The following is a 26,800-nucleotide window of genomic DNA, read 5'->3' on the forward strand; positions in this document are numbered from 1 at the left end:
ATGGACTTGGACTTCTGGGCATGTCTATATCGACAGACTCCCAGCTGTGGTGTTAACTCTGGGCAAACGTCCACCAGAGATATAACTCAACTTCAACATGATGCTGGTATGAAAATAAACTCTTACTTTTAAATGAATGCCTCTCAACAAAGCAGGAATACAGGAACACTTTTCATTGAGCCAAAAAGACAGGGTCTAATAATGGCGTAGCTTCATGTGGCCAGTCTATAATGCAGGGTCGGAGCTTCGAATTGGCCAATCATGTGTGTGTGTGTGTGTGTGTGTGTGTGTGTGTGTGTGTGTGTGTGTGTGTGTGTGTGTGTGTGTGTGCGCGTGCGCGCGGATGGATGGATGGATGGATAGATTAGCTTTCTCTTGCTTCGTGATCGGTTACATCATGTGTCTGTCAAATAACCTTGTTGGAGTGGGTGCCCTGATTCTTGTTTGCGAGCTAGGCAGGAGCTAAGTCTCTGTTTCATGCCATCAACACAAACCAGACTGTTCTAAGAGTCCCACCTACCCTACCATCAGTAGAATAACATCTGTTCTGATAAGTCATTTGAACATTTTGGTCAGAGGACAGACTGAAATTAGGTGCAAAATGTATAGCAAAAAAGAAAAGCCTTTTAGACAAAAAGGCCTTCTACTGTACAGTATAAGGAGGATAGAGGCATTTTGGGGTAAAAGTGGGGTACCAGGCTATTTTACATAATTCAAGGGTGCTGAATCTGAAAAAACGGAATAGCATACATGTATGCTCAAGACACTCACGTGCAAACAGAGGGTTTAATATGTATTCACAACATATAGAGAATACACATCGGTTCTTGTTGTCTTAATTCATTTAGTGGCAAGTAAATAAAACAATAATTGCCCAGAGTGCCAGAGATTTTTTATTTATCTTACCTTTTTAAGTAGTCACAGAATATTTATCTTAGTACAGTATGATTGATCCTCTGATGGTTGGTAATCACAGGGGCTTTAACTGAGCTTCCATCGAGGGAAAACAACATTTCCACCGCAACTGGCCTTTCACTTTCACATTCACATTGAAAACAGCGTGTCTGGCCAAAAATGCATGGGGTAAAAGCAACTGGAGGTATAGCTGATTGTCTGCAGATGCTAACCAGGAAGCAGTTGGAACATAACATGTTGTGATCATGTGATCTCTAGATCTCTCTGCCACGCAGCCTGAAATGGTGGCTCATAGGAAGCTCAAGAGCGCCATCTAGTGGTAAACACTGAAAACACAGTTTGGACTTATTATCCGTCAATGGCACCCTGGACAAATGCAAAATTGGACGGATTACACGTCAATGGCACAGAATGAGTTAATGAGCAAAATTCAGTTATTCAAGTTACTAGAGAAAAAATCTTTTTTTTACAACTCGGGGAGGACAGACATGCATTGGCATGCATACTCGGGAACGATGCAAGTTGGGAACAATGCAAAAAGAATGGAATGCATGTCCCACCCTATTATGCAATACCCGTTATACCGTTGTCAGAGTACCCGTCTGTCTGTGTCCATGTTATGCCCATATATGGAGATCTCTGTATCTGTCTGTTCTTGTCCCTTTCATGCCCATATATGGAGATCCCTGATGTTATCAGTAGGCTATATGGCCATATATGGGCATATCGGGGGGATCGACAGTTCTGGAAAGTCCTTGTGCAGTGGTAAACGTCTGTGGAGAATGTGTGGAGAATGTCTGAAGAGTGCAAACTGCCTGTGGAAAGTGGACTGACTAAGTAATCAAATGACAGATGTGGGGAATTCGACAGGTGAGGGGAATTTCCAGAATTAAGCTTAGGCTGGGGTTGCCATGGCAATCAATTGGCTCATTTGGGCCATAGTCAGAGCCTTTTCTGACCAACCTATTCGACCGACTAGATGCCAGGCACTGCATTCCCTTGGGTCGTCTGCGATGTGTGTGCCAAATTTGAAGTCGGTCAGTCGAACGGTTTTTGAGATACGTTGATTACAGACGTGCATGCGTACGTACGTACAGAGATTCGGTGCCTTTATTGTAAGATATATGGATAAATCAATGTGACAGGTAAAGCCTGATCTATATTTTGTCGAACAATGGTGCTGCATGTAAACAATAGCGTACCGTACCGTTTCAACTACTGTTAGACCTCTAAGTGATGTGAGCGGTGAGGAATTAGAAGTCGCTGATCTTCTCCACTGCCGTGTGGTCAATGTATAAAGTGGTGTGCTGTCTGTCAGGCTTCCTGTAGTCCACGATCAGATATCGTCGACGTTGAGAGCCAGGCTCTATTTGAACCATTGCTTTAGGTTCTCGACCTCTCTCCTATAGGCTGTTTCATCCTTAGTGATCATATTTGCCAACAATTTGTCTGAGCACACCTAATGTTCACCTATTGTGGCCTTGTGTCCGCCCTGAGATTGAGATGTCAGGGTTCAATCCCACACATTTTGCCGCACAGAAACAAGACGTTTTTATGTCAACAAGTTCAATCTGTTCTGCTGTCTTCTCCTCTCCCGAGGTCATTTGCACATCCACAAGTCTTTAATTGCCATTTCAGCACCTTTCAACAACAGAATGATGGTGAAACTAACAAATGGACTCATTAAAGTCAGAAGTTCTGAATTCTATTTCCAAACAAATAAAGGCTGTTAAAAAGTTCTTGCCAGGAGTTTGTATTGACAGCAACTCTACACTTTTCACAATGTCTGCCAGTCTTTGAGCTTTCCTTTGTGTGTGTGTGTGTGCGTGTGCGTGTGCGTGTGTGTGTGTGTGTGTGTGTGTGTGTGTGTGTGTGTGGCCTGTTTCTTACGTTGTTGACTTTGCTGTGTTTAGGCAGTGCTCATAATGAGGCTGCCACTCAGTGGTACACTTAATGCTCAGTACCTTTTGTGTGTGTGTGTGTGTGTGTGTGTGTGTGTGTGTGTGTGTGTGTGTGTGTGTGTGTGTGTGTGTGTGTGTGTGTGTGTGTGTGTGCGTGCGTGCGTGCGTGCGTGCGTGCGTGCGTGCGTGCGTGCGTGCGTGCGTGCGTGCGTGCGTGCGAGCGAGCGAGCGAGCGAGCGAGCGCGAGAGAGAGAAATAACCGATTTTCAAGCTAACAACGTGCCACACAGTATCAAAGATCAGTCTTTTGGTCAAGCAAGATCATTGTGCGGTAGGCCTATAAGTACAGCATAAACCAGGCTTAAGTGAAACCCATCATAAAATCTGTTTCCCTCCAATAAAGCAGAAATTAACATGAGACGAGCACACATTCCATGAGATGAGACCTTTTATCAGGGGTCGCCCGGTGTGTCACTTGATAGAGTGTGTACTGTTGAGGCTCAGTATAACAGCCAGCGTTTGAATCCAGCCTACGGCTTTTTTCTGCGTGTCCTTCCCCATCTCTCTCCTTGTTGTCTTTTCCCTTCTCCATGATATACTCACTATGGGATAACATCGCCCCCTGGCGATGCACAGAGCACTACACACATGGACTCCCGTGACAATTCTGATTGGTTAGGGTCATGTTATGCGTTCCGGCAGTCCGGAAGGGGTATAAAACCCCTCGTGTAACTATAACACGCCCTCTTACTTCACTCTGCTACACGAATGCGCACGCACAAGAACACACTACCGGCGAAAAATCTACACGAAAACCAGCTTTAACCCATAGCGGGGTCACTTGTGTCCCCCACGGGAGTTTCGTTAAATCTTTCTGTTAAGCACGCTCCTCAGGCTTATATTATTATTACTCTTTCTTTCCTATCCTCTCTGTTTTCCTCCGTGGCTCTATCTAGCCTGAAAGCTAATGTTGTCAGCAGCTAAAGGCTAAGCTCCTACACAAGCTAAGCTAGGCAACCGAGCTAGGCTACGCTAGGCTAGTTAGCTCTTTGTTGTCAGCCACGTGATGGAGGCACCGAAGCAGTGCGGCCTCGGGTACGATGTGCTGCAATGTGAATCCATCCGTACCCGACAGGAGGAAGTGGACTGCTAATCATACATCATTTATATATTTTTATAATTACGCATTATTTTAGCTGGGTTATACCTTCTCATAGTTCTACTTGAATGTTGACAAGAAATAATAATCCCGCTTTCCCAAGCCGTGAAAAAGAATAAACAAAAAACACATGTGTAGCGAACGTGTATAAGGATAAATATACCAAGGATTAGTCTGTGACGTCACTGGTAAAATACCAACGATGCATCAGTGACGTGACTATCATATTGATAATAACAGAGACGCGAGAAACGACGTTACATTTTGACCATTTTGACCAATGCACACACTGCTTTGGTTGTGTATTGTTGTTCTGTTATTATTATAATTCAAGATAACATTAGGAACACAGTCAAACTTTATTATTCACTTTAAACTCTGACAAGTGACTCCTCTTCTGTGAATGACATTCTCTATCTCACAAAGCCCCATAGTCAACAGCGCCCCCATGAGGCACTTACCATTACTGTTGAATGAAGTGTACTTGAGTACGGAAGAATTTTGGCCAATGTGAATGCTGGCCAGCTGGGAGAGGCCAATCGTACTCGGGAACGGTTTGAATCAATCGGACCCAGTCTGAATCCACCCTTAAACGATTCAAACAGTCCTGATGTGAACGAGCCCTTAATCGTAACCATAATCTCACAAAAATATGCCTGAACCTAACCATAACCCTAAAAAATATAAAGGGTTTTAGTGGTTATGGCCCTGGTGTGATAGTGATGTTAAACTGTTAGACCAGAGGAACAGTCTTACTTTAAAGTGAAGTAAGACATTTGGGATGTATGGAAGCAGAGGAATAACCTGTGCCATTTAGCAGACACTGCTTCCCAAAGAAAATTAGTCTCTCTCTCTCTCTCTCTCTCTCTCTCTCTCTCTCTCAGGACGGACACATGGACGTTTCCGTCCTGTCAGTGACACCAACAGTTAAGGCTATGTCTTTCTTCTTTCTTCCTTGTTAGGCTGACTGTAGAGCCCCAAAATGTATGTCTTGTTATCTAATAAGACTCTGCTGCTGACGCTTTGCCTTTGTCGTACAATGTATTGTGTTAAATGCCAGCAGTGTCAATATAGCTACAAAGATGTACCTCCAAAAACTTTTCAGCAATCGAAAGAGACTTTGGTTTGTCTAGTCGGTGGCATTTTTCCAAATGCCATAGACTTTAATTAATTAATAAATACATGAGACACTGCACCATGAACAAAAGGAAATTCTGTGTATGGCACTTGGTACTTGGCAATCAAGTGTTTCTGATTATTATTTTAGAACATTTACTCAGATTTAGACTTTCTCTCTTTCTTTTGCAGTGGTGGACAGTAACAGAGTGGTGGACAGTAACAAAACGTATTTACTCGACTGTACTCAAGTACATGACTTTCACTCCACTACATTTCAAAGACTGTACTTCTGACTCCCTACATTACATGTTTGAAGCCAAAACTGCACAGTGGCACTGGCATCTATAATCAGCCAGTAAGAATATCACAGAGTGTGAGTGCTCTGACACTATGACTCTACATGACTCTGCAGTCACACTTGGAAAATGTCCACGATTAAGCTGTTGTGACATCAGTGGTCACACACGCGCACACGCACACGTGTGTGCACACACACACACACACACACACACACGCACGCACGCACAAACACGCACACACGCACGCATGCACGCACCCGTTACGATGCATGAAAATGCATATGCATTCGCACTGACAATGGTGCCTATACGAACACACTCGCAGTATCTATATATATACAATTTGAATCCTGCGCCATGTCGGTTGTCAGTATGTACGTTGTAACGTTGCATGTACGTTGCATCACTCCGAATATGGACACAACGCCAGTGTGACGTAATCTCACGACAGCATGACATCACGCATGACATCACATCCTACCTATAAATTCTAGGATGCCGTCAGATCGCACCAGTTCGACGGCTTCCATAGTGGGTTTTGGTCATTGGAGAGGTGATGCATGTCACCTCTTTCTGAAGTGGGTACTTTCAAAGCCTGCCGTGGATTTAGGAGAGCACAAAACTCTCTCTCACACTGTGAGGTGCCTGTAAGGTGGCACTGCAAAGTGAACGACGCGTCACGCTAGACTTCGGGCCGCTGATTTATCAGTGCAACAGCAGCACACAGAGGCTTCTTTCTGTACATGACACATTTCGTTGTAAAACAAAGCAGACTCTGTTGGCAACTTAGTTCATACTGTGCATTATGGCTATCACGACCAAGAGATTTCATTTGACGATTAATTGTCATACAAATATTTGCGGTTAACAATTACATTCAGTTTTTGGACATTGGAACATTCATGACAATTACATTTCCATTTGGCTTTTAGGCTTCGCAAACATAAAATGCACAGGGCAGAGGGCGGGCGGATCTCTGACGTCACTTTGACTCAGACATAACCATAAACAATATGATATGGGGTTGTCCAGAACCACCGATCTGGCCGATATGTCCATGGGCATTCCACAATATGGGCAATATAGGCCTACTGATGACATCAGGGATCTCCATATATGGTCATAAAAGGGACACAAGTAGACAGACATAAACAGACATCTCCTTATATGGTAACAAAAGCCACGAAGACAGACGGGTACAACGGGTACTCTGTATTAGCCTTGCGTGGCCAGACTATATCACTGCGTGGATATGAGGCTGGTGTTTCTATGAGGTCTTTTTCCCAAGGGGCGGGATCAAAAGAATGGCTCTGGACGCAATTGGTCAGACCAACCAACTACTAATTACAGTCTCCCATATTTGAATACTGGACCCTGATTGGTCACCCCAGACTTCGGGAGCAGGAAATGGATTCACAACGGAGCGGTGCCAGACGAAAATCGCAGAAGGCAATTTTTTTTGCACTGGCAGATTCGTCTGGTCCCAGGCTAGTCTGGGAGACTTCGCCTCAGAGCCTGGACAGCAGGGGCGCGGCCACTGCGTTCTGATTCAAATCAACAGCCAATGAAGAAAAGGGGGCGGGATCCACGGGAAGCGCGGCCGCCATTGTTGTGTACTGCTGTTTGCCTCTCGTCGGACTGTTTAGACGAGTTGCACAGCTCTCAGACCGGTAAGAGGCGTGTCTGCTCAGATTCTGAGTGTAAATTACATCCCGCCCACAAATACCAGGGCTCTGGCCCAGAAGTTTCCTCGCCCCTCCAGTTTGTATGCGAGAGCTGTATGCGAACTCAGATTAGTCCCAGGCTAACTCTGCATGACACATGTTCAACCCATGCAAGCTGCTCTCACTCCCAAGGCGTCACATTTTGCCACTCTGTCAGTAGGCTAGCCCTGAAACGTCAAGTTTTTACATGACGGGACGCCCTGAAAGTCAAGTTTTGACATGTCGGATTTATTGACAACAAGCATATGTACAAAACAAAAGACGCACATTTTAGTTAAAAGGATGGCACACAAAAGCCCAGAGGCTTATTTACATTGTGGTCCCATAAATACAGTTAAAAACAATAAAATACATACTATTTTGTTTAAAAAATCAGGACCAAGAGGTATTTAAAAAAATATTTAGGGAGGACTTCCATTCCATGTGATAGCTGCAGCTCCTCAAAAAAAGGTCTTTCCAATACTACTTTTAACTTTAAAGACGGGATGCCGTGATTTTCAGTGATTTTTTCCCCCCTAAAACATAATCATCAGGTATTATGGTTATACAAGGAGGAAGACTTTTTTCAAAAAAGTGTACAGAAATTGTTAAAATTATGTTTTTATGTGGACACGCCTCCAGTTCATTAAGTATACCTGGTTCTACCTTAGCACCTCCTCCATCACCTTAGCACCACCCACCTGTCCTAGTCCCTCCTCCTCCTCATGCCCACACCTGCTGTGTTATGATAATGAGGGGGAGGGCATGTTTTTACTATGTCACTAAAGCGCTGTTTTTCTATTGGCACGTTTGACCCTCAAGGTTTCAGCCTCCAGGAAGAAACTCAAAGTAGTCAGAGAAGACATAAAACACCATAAAAACACCACCAGGGGGCTTAATAAAGTTCTATCAACCTCATAGACAAATGAAAAACAGAAAAAGTGCAAAACCATTGCACCACCTCTATAACAAAATGTGTGATGCTACCCCTAGTGGAGTATCTATGCACATCACAAACCCTTGAAAAGTATTTGAATAAATACTTTGGTGCCTTGATTTTTACAATCCTGTGAACCATGCACATTTTCATAAACAACAATCTCTGTTTCACTAAGCCAACCAAGGCTACTAAAATTAGTTCTGGGGTGCTGCTTGTGGATCAACCTAAATATTTCATTTTGGGAGGTCTGCAAAACATTGTTTAGGATCATAGGGAAACCATTATACCATGATGTGCAGGCAGAGTCAAAATTACACTGAATGAGTCATTGCACCTTCATCTATTAATTTATGTTGATATTCTGGCTAAAAAAAGTACCCTTTGGTTGACCTTAGAGATAACTATTAAAGCCATACCTTCTCCAGATAATTTATTATGCTACGTCGTCAGCAAACAGAAAAAAATTGCAATCACAAGCTGATTTCATATCATTAATATAAATTTAAAAAAGGAGTGGGCCTAAAATGCTCCCTTGAGGGACCCCACATTTTAGTGGACATGGTGCCATTTATATCCACCATTTGTTCTCTTGTAACATGTTCATTCATCATTCATTATTTGTCACTGTATATTTGCACATACGTGAAATTTGTCCTCTGCATTTTACCCATCCTATAATCATTAGGAGAATTGAACAGCCACAGTGTGCCCTCTAGGTAAGACCTCACCCACTGAACAGAAGCACCATCAAAACCTAAAGCCCTGAGCTTTCGTAATAATATATAATTATTACACAGTGTCAAAAGCCTTTTGCAAATCCAACATAACCATGCCGCAAAACCTTCCTACCTCTTTCCTAATACAATGGGTCAGATAGAGCAGACAGAGAGTCGGTCAAATATGATTTTCTAAAACTTTCTTTAAATTGGAACAGTAGATTTTGGGATGATCAGTACCTCTCTATTTGTCTGTGTATAACCCTTTCATTATCTTAGATATTGAACAGAGAATGGAAATAGGGCGGTAATTGCTAATATCTAGCTTGCTTCCCTTTTTGAAGAGAGGGGTTACTCTAGCTACATTAAAAACCTGAGGAACTTTACCTTGCTTTATGCATAGGTTTATAAAATGGCTTATTGAGAGAGAGATGACTTCTTCTGAATCTCTTAAAAATCCGGAGTGGATGTTGTCATGGCCAGTAGCTTTGGATGGATTTAGGGCTTTAAGTTTTTGCAGAACATCTTCATTTGATACCTCTTTCAAAGAAAACCCTAATCCTAACCCTAACCTCACAAAAACTATGCGGAGAGAGAAAAAACAAATCGTACCCTCATGGGATTTGATCACAGGAGGTTGCAGTTTCTAGTCAGCAGCGCTTGAGTTTGAGTAATAATTGAACCTCAAATGAACAGAGCAGATTACGCATTTAGCAATATCCAGAATGTAACATAATTGAGAAGAAAGGTATACCTTAATAGAAGGATACCTTATAGAGCCACAATTTAATCCACTCATAAAATAAAATCACCTTCCATTAATCTACCATCCTGAACAAAACTCCTCCCCATCCCTCTTCTCACATCCACAATCTGTGTCAGAAGAGTAACAGGACTGTGGCCCTAACTCTAAAACAACTTAACCAGGAAATTAAAATAGTTTTAATGCCACGTTTGTGCCACTTCAAGTTGTGTGACAGAGGGTAACAGCAGTGTAATTACACAACAGCCTGGAACAGAAGCACAGAGTGAGAGAAGTGAACAATAGTATAGCAGAATAGTGGTGAGATGTTGTGCAACACAGTGCCATAAGCGGTAACTCAATTAGCATTGAGTCATGAGCGTGGCTGCCACAGTCCTGTTACTTTTCTGACATACAAAAGCCACTCTCCCCTGAAACTTTTGTTCAACCAAGCCCAATATGTTTTCCACATAGACTGTATCTCATTCACAGTCACTCCCTGAAGAACAACATCATTCTACAGGTAGAATGAGCTTAAGAACAAGCTCATCATTGATCACACCCCAAACAGCGCAGTAGGAGGCTACCAGATAAAAAACAATGAGATACAGTATTTAGTAGATGACCTCACACCGGTTCAGAGACACGCTTAACAAGAGAACAACTTCCTTTATAAAGAGATACAACTATTATGTCCCTCCGGCTGCCAGCGTGCCACATTGCCCACCTGGCTCAGAGAGTCATTGAGGGAAGGAAAGGTGTTAAAGCACAGCCTTACAGGAGGGGGTCCGGCTAGCCTCTGGCCCCAGGCAGGGGGGGCTACAGTGTAAACTGTGGTCAACATCACAGTCGCCACACCGGCCTATGACTCTTAACACTGACCTGGAGGCTAATAGAAACGTTGTCAGGGTTTAATACCTACTTAGACACAGTGAAAGGATAATCAGAGAGAGGAGAGGAGAGGAGAGGAGAGGGTCATCAAATACAAATTGTGCCGAGGAAAGGCTTCAGGGTTGAGAGAGAGAGAGAGAGAGAGAGAGAGAGAGAGAGAGAGAGAGAGAGAGAGAGGATTAATAGAAGCCTTCTGTGAAGTCAGAGATAGTACAATGGAGAAGGAGAGCAGAGATAAAGAACATAATGCAAGCATATTCATTTTAGTTTACTGGTTTGTATTGATCTATTCAAGAAACATAAATTGTTGTTTTGCTATAAGATCATTTACAACCCATCAGTACAACTTTCTTTCTTTTTGGCATATTGCTCTTAAAGGGTTAAAACATTTCAGCTCAATTCGAGGTTTGAGGGAGGTGGCTATATCTCACCAACACTATGTAGAGCTTCTGTTCCTTCCTTCTCCACCCCCACCTCCACCTTCCTGCCTCAGAGCCACCAATAAATTATGGATGCTTATAAGGAAAGGGTGATATTCAGCATCCAAAATAAACTCTGCGGCAACCAGAGACACGAAAGAGACACAAACAAAAAGTGCTGATGTTGGTTGAAGAAAAGGAAATGAAGTCACCTTTTATTCTGTTACAATATACAATTTAAAACAATTTACGTCAAGCTAAGTAATTGATTTTATGTCATACAATTTCAAATGAATCCTCTAAACTAATGCCGTTTGGGTCACATCTGCACTCTATGAGTTTTGTGTGACATTTTACAGGAATCAATAAGTTATACGCTTGGGAAACAGGTTGCATATTATCTTTGCAACCTGTTCCCACACACACATGCACGCCCGCACGCGCGTGTGGCGGGTGGACAAACGTGGTTTGTCACGGTGGGTGAACGTCATAAACGTAACATGTGGACCTGCGAGGTGCACCGTTGCTCCGTAAGGGGTTCCCGGGGGCCACAGGCGCCGTTGCTCCGATATGCACCGAACTTGCGGCGAAAACCGTTCAGGGGTCTGTCATCAGAAAAGCCACACTAGGGGCCCCATGTGGCCCCCAGGGGCCCCTGGGTGCCACAGGCACACACTTATGTTGTGAGTTCGAAGCAAGACACACCAAAGGCTACAAGTGTAGGAAATTGCATGTGGTCTGCTAGAGCATAGAACAAAGAATGCGGATAAACAGGAAGTTGACCCACTACGCGATTTTAATATAGGATGATATCATATAAGTTGTGTTCAGGTTAGTCACACGCATGCACACACACACACACACACACACACACACACACACACACACACACACACACACACACACACACACACACACGCACGCATGCACGCACGCACGCACGCACACGCACGCACACACTCAGACACACACAAACACTTCTGTTACTAAGAAGTACTCTGATATTTCAGTTTTTTTTTTTTTGTAAAAATAGGATTAACTGAATGTAAGTAAAAGTCCTCCTAAAAGTGCAAAAGTATTGGCATCAAAACATATTTATCATTATGCAGAATGTCCCATTTCTATTTTTTCAAAATGTCAGAATTTGACCAAAACATTTTTTTAAATGCAGATCTACAAACTTACCTTGCATTGCGATGTAATAGGTTGTGAGCTTGTAGATCTGCATGTTTTTAAATACAGACATAAAACAGGGCTTAAGTTGTTAATATGTTTTGTAATAATATCTATAAATTCACAAAATCTGAATCACAGACACGCACACACACGCACGCACGCACGCACGCAGGCACACACACACACACACACACACACACACACACACACACACACACACACACACACACACACACACACACACACACACACAAAAATGCACACATACACCAGAGACAGTCTAAAGGGACATCACAGCCGTCCAAAACAGTGACATCAATCAAACACACTTATACAGTTGATCTCCCAGCAGACATGCTGGGAGTGCATTGAATCTGCCTACCACTGTGAGTGCTAAACAGCTCTGAGGTGAGGAAACCTATTTGGAGCCTAACTGCGCACACAGTGAGCCTGTGAGCCAAACTGGTTGGATCCTTCCCTACAGCTGCTGATTTGTTATGTTTGATGTGCAAACCATTTGTTCAATCCGAATGTCTCACTTCAGGCAGGAAGGCTGGTAGGTGGAGATTTTGTTTTCGGCCCTGTTTGTGTGTGTAAAAACTTGAACAGCAGGTGGTAGAATCAAACTGTATTCTCCCTTGGATTCCTTGGCTCATCATGACTAATGGTCTACAAACCCCGGCTCAGGCTCATTACAACTCTTCAGGGCGTCACAGCCACTCTAAAGGTGGCAGTGACCTTTTTGGGGGTCCCACGCGCTTTTGGGGTGGATTTTGGGGGGCCTTTACAGTTACTGTATGTTATAGCAATTTCAAAAATAAAGTTTAATGATTGCAATGATATGGCAAGCTAGCTTTCTGTTTCCTTACAAAGTAAAGACATACAGTAGCAAGCAGCCCACCACCATAACTCTACAGTGTATGACCACATGCCTTCTTGAATAACAAAAATAACAACTGAACGTGGAAACGCAATGACTGTCAACAGCAAAGGATCATTAACAAAAATAGGCTACACCAAGGTCCCCAAGGGGGTCAAATCATTATTATTGGTGGTGGTGGCAAAAGGAAAAAAAACAGTCAGGCAAAAGTAAGGGGGGTGACATCATGTGTCTGTGAGTGTGGGGGAGTCTAGTCTCACGCAGTCAGACAATTATTCCACGATCTCCGAATGCTATATAGGGGAGTATTTAAAAATTGTGAGATGCAACAGTCTGGCTCGTGAGACATGTGGGTTTCGCATATCCCACATACAACACGGGTGTGACTCCCTGGGAATTGAGCATTTCTCCTTTCTGAGTCCGTGTTATACCACTATTTACATGTTGGGCCCATGCCAGGCTCTAGACATGACGTAACTTCTCATATAGGCCATGCCCGTTTCCACCTAAACGGTAGGGCTTTTTCACAAAATGTTTGGTCAGGAATACAAATCTGTGCAGCACCACTAAACAAGCTAACACAGAGTCTATACTGGTCTTCTGGCTCCATAGAACATGAGAGACTTGTCCTACCTCTGCAGTGACTGCAGAGGCAACTATCATCCTTCAGACCACCACAACAGTGATCCAAAGTCACGTTTAGCAAAGCATGTGTTTTGATGCACACCTAGTCATGGCGGTTAAGATGCTTACCTCCAGAACATTTCTATCTTAAAACAAGTCTTGTTGAATGAACGTGAGAGAGATTATTCCCAAAGCAGAGCCAAACTTTAAATCATTACTATGGTGGCACAGTCATCTGCCTCCAGCTGAGCCAACATGGTGTACTGTCACAACAAGTTAGAAACATAGAGCAGGCACATCTACTCTGATCAGGTGCAGGACAAACAGAAAATCAGCATAATAATGAAAATAGAGTGGCTTTGTCAATGGCCTTGTCACTGTACACAGTAGAGCAGGTGAGGGGTGGTTCAAAAAACATAGATTTGGAAACATTCAAATGAGTTTAATCTGCTTTTACAATACACTTTACCAGCTTTTCTAAATCAATGTATCATGGTTAGTGCCAAGAAGTATTGTACTCCAATCACCAGTGTAGCAAGACCAGATCTGTTGAGATATAGCCTTCAGGAATGTAGGTACTGGGCGCATTCTCTGCACTATTATACAGGAAGGAGGGCGAGGTCAAGAAAGGTTGTAGATTGGCCAACAGGCAAAGAGTAGAGCTACAGGGCCTAGGGCTTCATCAACTGACATGTGGTTTGTGTGGTTTGTTTGCCTGATTGCAAGATGCAACATTTCTCATGACGTGCATACACTGTACAACGTAATAAGCTACAACAGCTGAACAGAACGTGTTTTCGATGGCTGCCACATGTCAGACATGTTTCCCCACACAGAAATTGCAAAGCTGAGAGATCAGTTCATGTCTATGCTTTGCTGCAAGAAATGCGGAAGCAGCAAAGCAAAATGCGGATCCATATTTGGCCAACCGCCTGGAATGAAAGTAACTGAACCTAATACCGTACAGTGGAAAACCGTTAAATCTATGTAACAGCATAGACACAGTGGCCCTCATTTATCAACGCAGCGTGTAAACCGGCGTATATTTTTCCATATATTCGGCCGTACACCAACGTCGAAGTCACATTTATCAACGCATCCTACACAGCTGATCCGAGCTTACACTTGGTCCCAGCGTTGATAAATGTCACGGCTGAAACGAGCGTCATTTAAATAACACGCCCTTAAATATTCTCAAAACCGCCCCGATTTTACGACATGAAGACGAACCAGAATACGACCAAAGACATGAAAAGCCAATAAGAAACAGTCGCCCCCCCCCCCCCCCGCTGGCCTCGCCGCACACGCCACTCTCTCTCGCTCTCTCTTGCTCTCTTGCTCTCTCGCTCTCTCTCTCACACACACACACACACACACACACACACACACACACACACACACACACACACACGCGCCCGCCCAACTTTGTCTTTCATGTCCGTGTCCGTAGCGTAGCGGTACATGAGACTCGGGCGGAATGCAGTGATTCCGTGCCGCCACGTTAATATTGGAGCGTCGGGTTTATATCCTTAACCCAGCCAGGTTGTGTAGCCTACATAACTCTCTATGACATAACTCCATAACATAGGACAAGCTACTGTAAGTTTGTAGACCTCACTGTCCATGAAAAGGTGGCCGGGAGTCCCGACCGCGGGACTCCCGGCGCAAAAGCGCCTGTATATTTTTGAAAATAGCAGATCTACAAGCTCACAACGCGTCGAGATGCAACGCTGGCTTGTGAGCTTGTAGATCTGCTATTTTCAATACAGACAGATCTACAATCTTATCTGAATGACTGTTAAAGCAGTTTGTTTAAATTACTTTATAAAATGATATATTTTCACAGCAATTATTTATTAGTGTAGATATACACATTTAGGAGTGGATTGTGTGTCCAGATGCTTGTCAGACAGTCAGACAATGGTGCTCCGCAGGTCTAGAATGGAATAAACGGGTGCAGCCAACGTCAACAACTGGTCTCGACCAGACGTGAGATTTCAGCCTACGGTAGGATGAAGCCCACGTCAGGATATATTGATAAATGCCGAAAGGTGCGGTGATTACGCCGTACGCTCATTATTCGGGCTGCTCCGCGTTGATAAATGAGGGCCATTGTACGCTTCTGTCATTCTTAGACTCTTATACAGCTATAACAAGCAGTGATGTTGCTAGGTTTTCAATGTAATGGGTCCCGGGAACCACAGGTGGTCATTCAAATGGGTCCCAGACACATTTTATGGGTCCCCAATTACACCCCCCCCCCCCCCCCCCCCCGGTTCTATCGTTTTCTGTGATCTCCAACCTCCATATCGTCTATGTGTGTGTGACTGTGTACATTATATCCTAATGCAGTGGATCTCAACCTTTTCAGGCAGTGACCCCCCAAAATAATCATATTTGAACTGGGGACCCCCCGAGGAAGCACTTCGAATTAGAAGTTCAATTTAGCATTTAATTTAGTTTGACTCAGTTCCACAGATACATATTGTGAGAATAGCAGATCTACATGTTTTTTTGTTTTTTTTGTAAATCCGATCTACAAGCTCACAACACCTTGCTTGTAGATCGCTTCTTTCTTATATTATTTCACAATTTTGCCCGTATTTATTATAGTATAGTTTGTTGATTAGTTTTGATGCAGTAATAGTCTTTTTTCTTTTCTTTCTTGAGGTATTAAACATATCTTAAAAGTCCTTAAATTGTGACTTCACTGTCATCTGGGGACCCCCCCAAAATCATGTGGGGACCCCCCTGGGGTTCCTGACCCACAGGTTGAGAACCACTGTCCTAATGTACATTCTATTATGCTACTTGTTGTAGTCATAAACTCAGAATACAGGGTACAAACTACGATATAAAGTTCATAATAATACTATGAAAAAGATAATGTACACTTCATAGGAGCAGAGATAGATAGGAACTAAAGAACAACGACACTTTGTGGAAGGGGGAAGAGAATGTAAACGGAACAGAGATATTTGTTTAAGAAAAGTAGATGTTTGCAGCAGTATTTATTGCTCTGGTGTTTTCTTCTTAAAAAGTGGGATTCCCTTCAAATGATTTATGCTTGTGTCGCACCGAAAATAACGATCTGAAAACAACGTGTCGCGCGTCAGTGTTTCGGCTTGCGGCTCGGTTTGGTGCGCAGGTCACGGCTCAGTTTGGCTCGCGGGTCGCGGCTCGGTTTGGCGCGCGGGTCGCGGCTCGGTTTGGCGCGCGGGTCGCGGCCCAGTTTGGCTCGCGGGTCGCGGTTCGATTTGGTGCGCGGCTCGCTTTTTAGCAGGCTGAGTGGCTCACGGCTCACTTTAGTTGTATGCGTCCCGTGGACGCAGTGATGGTTGGTTTAATGCGTCCTTTATTAAAAAGGTGCGTCAGAGACGCAGGACGCAGGGCTAGCAGCATCTCTGAACAAGGGAACCAGGAGACCTGGTACTGCCAGACCCCTAGTGGTTGAAATATGAATGGCCGGACTTCGCATGACGTGTGTGCAGAGGAAAAGAGAGGAAAAGAGGGACAGACCGACCGACCGACAAAGCCTCATGTAGGCCGACCCCCTGGGTCTGGCAACTAGTAGGATCTGTTGGTTGCGATTTCAACAACATTGAGAGTAAAGGCCCCTCCTCCCCAGCTCAATGACACCAATATAGTGCACCTACTGCACAAAGGTTGACACCCAGATACGTCCCAAACAAAATTAAATAAAATACTGGCAGAGGTTAGTGTCTCTACAGATACACACACCACACACACTTGATTGAGGGGAATTATTTTTGTACAAGTCTATTACAGTAATGTTTTAAGGAAAATCTATATCTAAAATTGAAAATATTTGTTATAACTTAAAGATGTTGAGCATTACCATTCCAGTCAGTTTTGCAGTAACTCATAATGCATAGCTGAGTTTCACACTTCTAGCAGACTGCATCAGTGGACTTTAACACCACTGCTGACATTCAACACCTACAGTACAAACATGGACTACCTTCTCCCATAATATCCCCTGTACAACGGTTTGCTCTAACAGCTGCAATATCCACTCAATTATGTGAAGTCGGTGCAATATTGAGCAGAACAGTGAACTACAGTCAGTAAATACTCACCCACTTCTGTCTACTGTAGCACTTAAGACAGACCCTATAGACAATGTAAACCCGATAAAATAATACACTGTTAATCACATTTATTATTTACTAGATTTCAATGTATTTCTATTATGTTATTTCTAAGATGTTTGTGACATTTGAGTGAAGATAGTAAACAACCTACGGTAGGTTGTTTATTGAACAAATTTGACAGAGTTGGATTCACTTGGTAGGCTAACAAGTGAATCCAACTCTGTAAAATGTGTTCAATGGTCACTAACTACTTGTGTGTGTGTGTGTGTGTGTGTGTGTGTGTGTGTGTGTGTGTGTGTGTGTGTGTGTGTGTGTGTGTGTGTGTGTGTGTGTGTGTGTGTGTGTGTGTGTGTGTGTGTGTGTGTGTGTGTGTGTGTGTGTGTGCGTGCATCTACTGATGATAACATACTGTAGTCACTTTCTATGACCACAAATTCATTAATTCCATAGAAAACCTGTCCAGAGCTGGTTTTAAATGTCACTTATTGGAGTAGTTCACCACTGGTTTAATTAAAATGCAAAGGGGAAGCACTTACTGTAAAACAGACATGTAATTGACCAACAACACTGCAGCTGACACAGCCGACATGCCTCAATATTATTAGGCTGTAATTATTTTCATAATAACATTCATGGTTTTGTACCCTCTTTGATTTGAACTTGTCAAACACACTTACCATAAACTCCTTGACCCCGAGCATAATGATGGATGATAGAAAATAACAAAATCCATAAAAGTTCCATGTTTCAACTCCGTTCTGTCATAACCTGGAGAGACACAGACAGACGGAAAATGAAAGCTTTGTTCTGCATTGAAAACCTTTCAGTCTTCATGTCCTTCTGCTTCTCCGAACAATAAGGACATTAAAATAACAGTACATATAATACCCGACCACATGGTTCCATTCTGAGGTAATTAGGTCACTAATCACGGATTATTGTGAGTTTACAAACATGCAGCATAGTGAGTACGATTTTTAAATGAATTCTAAACCTAATTGGCAGCCAGTGCAGGGATGCTAAAATAGGTGTGTTATGATAAAAAAAAAATGTTTTAACCAATTAAGAGACGGGCTGTGGCATTCTGAACTAATTGGAGACTGTGGATGGACTTTTTTGAGAGACAAGTGTACAAAGAATTACAGTAGTCTGGGCGCGAGAAGATGAAGGCATGAACTACTTTTGTCAGATGGTAGATGGTTAGGAATTACTTAATTGTTAAAATATTTCTGAAGTGATAAAAAGAGGAGTGAATGACCTTCTTGATGTTGAAGGTTGAGGTCTGGGTCAAAGGTTACACCAAGGATTAGGACAGTAGATATAAGGTTTGGAAGTAGTGGGCCGAGGTCGTTTTCAATCTGGGCTCTGGCGAGAGGGGGGGGCAAACACTAAAACCTCTGATTTATATGCAACCTGCCTGAAGGGGCAGGATGTAGAGAAAAATGAAAGACTCTAGTGCCATGAAAGAAATTGAGGATTAGGTTCCAACAAGTGGGGTCATTCAGTTCACACAGTCTTTCATTTCCCCAATGGGTTTGTGTGTGAAAGGTCAGGTTGTTTGTTATTTTTTATACAACCAGGTCACATTGATCCCATTTGTTTTCATCTGCTGTAGCAGACATTCAGCAAAACATAATACATAAATAAAAGCAGCAATGCAATTTTAAGTCAATTAAGGTTAGTTGACCTCCTCTGAACTTTTTTTTGATTTTTATTATTGCGCTCTTTTTCTCTCTAAGCACCTTAGCGTCTATAAGTATATCATGCACAGTATACATACATTGCTGCTATGCTCAGGCACCTTAGTTTGTCTCTTATCTCAGGTACTTTGTAAATATGTAGATAACTTGTTTTTGGCCTTCTATTGTTCTCTGTTGATCTCCTTCCCACTTAACCCCCTACCCCTCTTCTTTTTCTCTCTCCCCACTCTTCTTTCTACGGAATTTAACGTTGCGATGGGAGTGTTGTACAAAAACGAATTTCACCCACTTTTTTACCTTGTAAACCTGTGATGTGACAATAAACCTGATTCTGATTCTGATTCTTAGGACCAGAGCTAGGTCTGGGATATTAGCTACAAGGGATGGAGAATCATATTCATTTTAAATTAGTCAAGGATCATGATATGGTTAAATATTAAACCACACTGGAATAAAGTAGACTAATGTGATGTGTTGTCGCCATTGGGGGGACGTTGAATAGGCTATGCCTATGTTTTAATTTATTTAAAACATAGCCTATATGTGCAACAACGAATACCAAAACAAATGCATGGGATTTTTGTAGTATTCCAAATGCACACGGTGTGTATAATAAGGTCTTTAACTCTAAGAGTGCCCACATGAGTTATGGGGATCCTTTAAAATAAAAATAAGTTTGAGAACCACTGTCCTGGTGGACTCCTAATGTGCCATATAGTGTCATAGTAAATCAGTGCCATACATATTCTGAAGAAAACCTCGAGCGTATGATCAAAATAAGAACAGTTATGTAAAAAAACAAAAAATCTGAAATTATCCACAGACAAGGCCAAGACTATCCATGGACACATCATTGACCCCCTGCACACTAAATAAACATACTAATAGCCTAGTCCATACCCTACTCTGAGGCACTGGTCCTCAACCTGTGGGTCAGGACCAAACATTGGCCAAATTGTCAAATAATAAAAGAAAGACGCACACATTTTGAAAATAGCAGATCTACAAGTTCACGACACAATGGAACGGCTATTTTCTAGTATGGAACCGAAAATGTAATGCCTCAACTCCTACATTCCAAGTGCTTATCAGGGTGAGGGGTCCCCCCAGTTCAGATATGATTATTTTGTGGGGTCGCGGCCAGAACAGGTTGAGAACCCCTGCTCTGAGGTAGGCTACTGTACCTTGGCTCAGCCTCCTATCCGGTGCTGCACGGAGCCTTTGGTCGCGACACCGGTGCGGAAAGTAGGCTAACAAAGTTTTGTCCTCCCCGCGGCGTCCAGTCAGTCGACCAATTTATAGTTTTATTCCAATATAAGAAGATGGAGTTACTTAGACAGCCAGTGATCATCAGCTGTAACTTTTACGCACAGAGCGAGCAGCGCCAGACGGTCATCTTTCCCACGCTCCTCTTTATGGCTTCTTCTCTCACGGATCAAAGTCAAACAAAAAGCACCTGTTTCCCTTCGGACAGAACAAATGACTGTATTATGGGCCTGGGTTTACTTCAACACAGTCTCGTCTTATTAAGATGTCTATTGGTTGCTCGTTGAAATCGCTTCAGTTCATGTGCTCTTGTCTCTCTGAATGGAAGTGACAGTCTAAGCAGCATTCCTGCGCTCTGCTGGTGACGGTGTTCCTCCTGGTCCGTGCGTTGCATTCCTCTGTCCTCCTCCCCACATTATCCACGATCAGTGCTGCTGCTCTCACATACCATTCTCTACCGCTCCGTTTAATGGTGCTTCCCTCTGTCTGAGTTGAGTACAACAATAAACTATGGAGCTCGTCTTCTTTTTGCGCTATGATCGACATTCTGTGATTTGTATCAAATCACCGAAGAATCCGAAGAATGTGCGAGAGAGAGAGAGAGAGAGAGAGAGAGAGAGAGAGAGAGAGAGAGAGAGAGAGAGAGAGAGAGAGAGAGAGAGAGAGAGAGAGGGGGGGGGGGGGGAAGAGACAGAGGGGGGGAGACAGAGGGAGAGAGGGGGGTACCCACACACGCACGCACGCATGCACACACACACACACACACACACACACACACACACACACACACACACACACACACACACACACACACACACACACACACACACACACACACACACACACACACAGACCGGGGCGGTCGTTCTTATTAGTCCTCGCACATCATCCTCCACTTGGCCAGCAGTTCGTCTACAGAGTAGGCTGTAGCCTACAGACACAGTGTCTGGAGGAGGGAACAGAGAGCAGCTCATTCTCTCCCCTAAGCCTGGCTGTGTTACAGGCTTCATTACAATGTCTGGCGTACAGGGTGAGACATAGTGCCTGAGCAAGGGAGCTTTTTTGTGTGTGTTAGTTAGTTGGTTAGTTTTTGATGAATTGAGTACAAAGGACCCCAATGGAAACAAGCCATAGGCTTTCTTGGGTTTAAAATCCTCTTAGCAGACCTTGTATTCAACTGCACTTTCCTGTGTTTTTTTTTTGTTGCAAACTGCTAATAAAGTATTCAATCAGTCAGTCAGTCAGTCAGTCAGTCAGTCAGTCAGTCAGTCAGTCAGACAGACAGACAGACAGACAGACAGACAGACAGACAGACAGACAGACAGACAGACAGACAGACAGACAGACAGACAGACAGACAGACAGACAGGTGGCTACATGCTACTGGCGGCAGCTCTGCCACTGTCCATGGAACTGGAGGCAGCAGGGTTGCTCTGCCGCTGTCCATGGTGCTGGAGGCAGCAGTTGCTTTGCCACTGTTCATTGTCCCCAGATAAACTGTCAGATAAACCTAGCATGCCTACAGTATATTGTAGACTAATTGGCTTCTTTTTTGTGATCATATCTTTTTGATTAGAGTGATTTGCAGCGCTTTGCAATACAAGTGTAAATGTACTCTTACTTTAAAGGAGCATTTCACCCCTGGAAGAAACTGCAATCACTCAATTGTAATAGTATTTGTAGTAGATAACAGTAGCACAATTTAAAATTTGCACCCTATGGACAGAAAAAGAATGAAATCTGTGTGTTTGACTAGGGTTTGACTGGACTGCTGCAATACTACAATGACCATAATACTTTGGTGCACTGCCCCTCATTGTGGGGAGAGGAGGCTGCGTGTGGGTGATCTTCAACAACAACACACAACATGTGTACCAGTGTTTGACAGTGTTGCCATGTCTGCTTATTATAAGCGGCTTCTTTCTCAAATCACCGAAGAATCCGAAGAATGTGCGAGAGAGAGAGAGAGAGAGAGAGAGAGAGAGAGAGAGAGAGAGAGAGAGAGAGAGAGAGAGTGGGGGGGAGAGACAGAGGGGGGGAGACAGAGGGAGAGAGGGGGGTACCCACACACGCACGCACGCATGCACACACACACACACACACACACACACACACACACACACACACACACACACACACACACACACACACACACACACACACACACACACAGACAGACCGGGGCGGTCGTTCTTATTAGTCCTCGCACATCATCCTCCACTTGGCCAGCAGTTCGTCGAGTAGGCTGTAGCCTACAGACACAGTGTGATTACTGGAGGAGGGAGCAGAGAGCAGCTCATTCTCTCCCCTAAGCCTGGCTGTGTTACAGGCTTCATTACAATGTCTGGCGTACAGGGTGAGACATAGTGCCTGAGCAAGGGAGCTTTTTTGTGTGTTAGTTAGTTGGTTAGTTTTTGATGAATTGAGTACAAAGGACCCCAATGGAAACAAGCCATAGGCTTTCTTGGGTTTAAAATCCTCTTAGCAGACCTTGTATTCAACTGCACTTTCCTGTGTTTTTTTTTGTTGCAAACTGCTAATAAAGTATTCAATCAGTCAGTCAGTCAGTCAGTCAGTCAGTCAGTCAGTCAGTCAGTCAGACAGACAGACAGACAGACAGACAGACAGACAGACAGACAGACAGACAGACAGGTGGCTACATGCTACTGGCGGCAGCTCTGCCACTGTCCATGGAACTGGAGGCAGCAGGGTTGCACAAAACACAAAAAACACACCAGGATCATGTTTATGGGTCTTAGACTTCATAAAAATAAGGGTTTGATGCAACATTGGCGAAATGTAAAGATGAAAGAGCCACTAGAAAATAGAAGTATGTGGCAGTGCAGTGTTGTGGTAACAACTTGTGACCAGGCAAAATGTCACCAAGGCACAATCAATTCACATTTTCACATCTTTCACATTGTTTTACATTCTCACATCAATTCACATCTTACAGTAGCCTATTTATATCATTTATTTTTTCCTTTTGTATTCATATTGCATTTTCTTCTCTTACTATTTTATGGGCTCAATATGTCTTTATTTTATAACTGCTTTACCTATTCTGCCAAGCACATTCTTATAAATATTTGCATTAAAATGTTCTGACATTACAGTTATTAATAACTAAACCTAGAATGCGTATGAGAGAGGGATAAGATAACCGCTGATATCATGGCTCCTCAAGTTTGCTAATAACTTCTTATATTCTCACGTATTCATCAATTTCTGCTTCCAGCATTTTTATTTGGAGGACATCTGGTATAAGGTAGATTGACTGTTCCTAAATATTACCTGAAATATGACTTGATTATTTTTTTTGCAGATATAGACAAAATAGTATTTTTACAGGTACCCTAAGTGTTGGTATCACAGGGCCCTGCATATGAATAAGCAATGCATTCAAATACAAACAAATACAATAATATACAAGCTATATTATTGTATTTGTATTTCTGTTTTAGTTTTAGTTTTCCATTTCAGTTTGTTTTTTAATATTCTTTAAAGCAGAATTGTTTTGAAAAGGGATAGTTTTATTTTAGTTTGTAGGCTATTAGTTTTAGTCTTAGATTGTATTAGTTTGTGTGTTTGTTCGTTTTTATTAGTTTGAGTGTTAGTTTTAGTTTTTAGTTTTTATTGTCTCCGCCAGGCCGAAAGGCATGGCGAGAGATTATGTTTTACCCCCTGTCCGTCCCTCCGTCCGTCCGTCCGTCCGTCCGTCCGTCCGTCCGTCCGTGTGTGTGTGTGTGTGTGTGTGTGTGTGTGTGTGTGTGTGTGTGTGTGTGTGTCATTCTGTCTTGTCTGTGTACAGCTAATCTCTGGCACCGTTGGCTTGATCGCAGCGAAACTGTGCACACACAGTCCCTGGATGCCAAAGCCGAACCTCTGCTCCAAATTTTTCACATGGGCCTTTTATAGCGCCACCAGGAGGCCGATTTGTGGAAAACACTTTTTTGAACAGTACTCCTACAAATTTGGGCCAAAAATCCCCCAAATCGGTACACAGTATCTCTATAGTCATTAAAAGAAACGGCTCATTTCAGATTTTTCATATTCCATCCTGATTGGCAAAAATTGTCTTTCAAAGTTTGCAGGAGTACTCTGTTTCGAACAAAATGCCTCAAATCATGAACACAGCATGCAATTTCCGTGAAATTTTGCACACACATTCCCATTAGGCCGAGGAAGAAATGCCATTTGAAAATGTTCAAATCAGCCTCATGGTGGCGCTGTAACAGGCCGATTCGTATTTTTACCTATAACTGCACCGATCAGTGTAAAACTTTGTATGCACACTCTCTAGAGGCCAAGGACAAACCTTTGCCCTGCATTTTTCACATTTGCCTTTTATAGCGCCACCAGGAGGCAGACTTATGTAAAACACATTTTTTGATATTAGGCCTTCATATTTGATCCAAATTTCACGCAAATCGGTACACATGATCTCTATAGTCAGGTGATCAAGGCGGATCTGTTTGATTTCTCATATGCCACCCTGATTGGCTAACATTGACATGTAATGCTTGCAGGAGTGGCCCGTTTTGAACAAAATGCCGCAAATCATGAATGCAGCGTCCGATTACGATTAAACTTTGAACGCACATTCACACTATGTTGAGGAACAAATGCCACCCTTTTAACATAGGCCTGTTATAGCGCCACCAGCAGGTCAAATTTAGCAAAACACATTTTTAGAACAAAATGCCTCAAATCATGCATGCAGTGTCCGATTGCCGTGCAAGGCCTAGGAATAAATGTCATCCTTTTCACATTCGGCTATTATAGCGCCACCAGGAGGCCATAATAACCTACCTGACCTGGCGGAGACTTGTGCTCCGAGGAGCACTTTTTCTAGTTGTAATATGGATTAAGGGGCAAGATTCAACAAGACAATCAGCAATCAGTAAAATTGCAAAAATAGCAGATCTACAAGCTCACAAGCGTTGCAATGTGACACAATGTCTTTGAAGATTTTTGACCAAGAGTAAAACTAAGGACTAAAACTAAGAACATTTTCTCTAATTTGTTCTGTCCTAGTTTATTTTAGTTTTGTAAGCACAAATACAGTTTCAGTTTTTTGCAAAGCCTCATTTATTTTTATTTCAGTTAACTAATATGCAACTAGAGTAGAAAAACATGAGTGCTTTAGGTCATGTGACATCAATCAAGAACTACTCTACTACTCATACATATATACATACATACATACATACATACATACATAGGCCTACATACATACATACATACATACATACATACATACATACATACATACATACATACATACATACATACATACACACTACCATGAATTTAATCTGTATATTTAGATTTTCAATATATTAATAATAATTGTTGTTTAGTTGTTTTTCTTGCACTATTGTTTTGTTCAGTTGTTTGAGTAATGAATGTTCAATGGAAACAAGCCTTTGGCTTTTTGTGTCTAAATTTGGCGTGTTTTTAACTTGCCTGTACCTTTAAAAGTGGTCAATTATGTATTCAATAAGGTGGCACAGTGGTAAAGTACCTTCCCACCACCAAGGAGGTTGTGGGTTCAAATCCACGGTACCCTGTACATCCGGCTTTGGCGGGTCTACATATGAACACTAGTGGCTGTGTTCGGGGAAGGGAAGCCAGGTGCAGGAGGTTGATAAGTTACAATTATCAGGAGAAATGCAGGAGTAGCAAGTTCTCAACAATAACATGTTGAGAAGCAAAAAATGTTCACACATTTTGAGTTGAACACGTCAGCATTACTTGTCGAGGGTAGGGTAAGTGATTTAATTTGTTTAAAATAAGTGTTAAATAGCTCTTTATTCTGATAGTACTCATTGCTATGGAGTATAGCAGTGGCAGCCATTTTGTTTACCGGCCCTGGTTCCACAGATGGAAAGCCATATTCCAAAATCTCTATACAGGAAAAATGAATGGGCTTTCTATCTGTGGAACCAGGGCCAGTAAACAATATGGCCACCACTATTATGCTCTACACTACAGACTGTTTGTTCAGTAACTGGAGTCTCCCTGTCTCTCCAGCTCTTTATTAAACAGAAAAAGGCATTTTCAGGTCAGGATACCACTTTGATCCAATCAGGATAAAGAACTCAGACAGGATACAGATTAAACAAGTGAAATTTTAAGCGATGACACAAATAAATGAGCAAACAAAATTGGAACTGGAATACTATAACAAATTAAGCTAATAAATGGTACTCTTTTCTGATTGGCTGAGATT

General features: G+C 42.7%; 1 protein-coding gene across 1 annotated transcript in view; it reads right to left on the reverse strand.

Moving 5' to 3' along the window:
* LOC311043077 (MAM domain-containing glycosylphosphatidylinositol anchor protein 1-like) overlaps positions 1-18,361 on the reverse strand; it is a gene marked incomplete at its 3' end in the record, with an annotated part of 180,149 nt that extends 161,788 nt beyond the window's left edge. The window contains exon 1 of the mRNA XM_084054237.1: positions 18,277-18,361. Coding sequence (XP_083910363.1) covers positions 18,277-18,343 — 67 coding nt within the window. The 5' untranslated portion in view covers positions 18,344-18,361. The remainder of the gene's footprint in view (positions 1-18,276) is intronic.
* Positions 18,362-26,800: the final 8,439 nt, after the last annotated feature.

Source organism: Gymnoscopelus microlampas (genome assembly GCF_963454915.1).
Source record: "Gymnoscopelus microlampas genome assembly, chromosome: 1".
Lineage (NCBI taxonomy): Eukaryota > Metazoa > Chordata > Actinopteri > Myctophiformes > Myctophidae > Gymnoscopelus > Gymnoscopelus microlampas.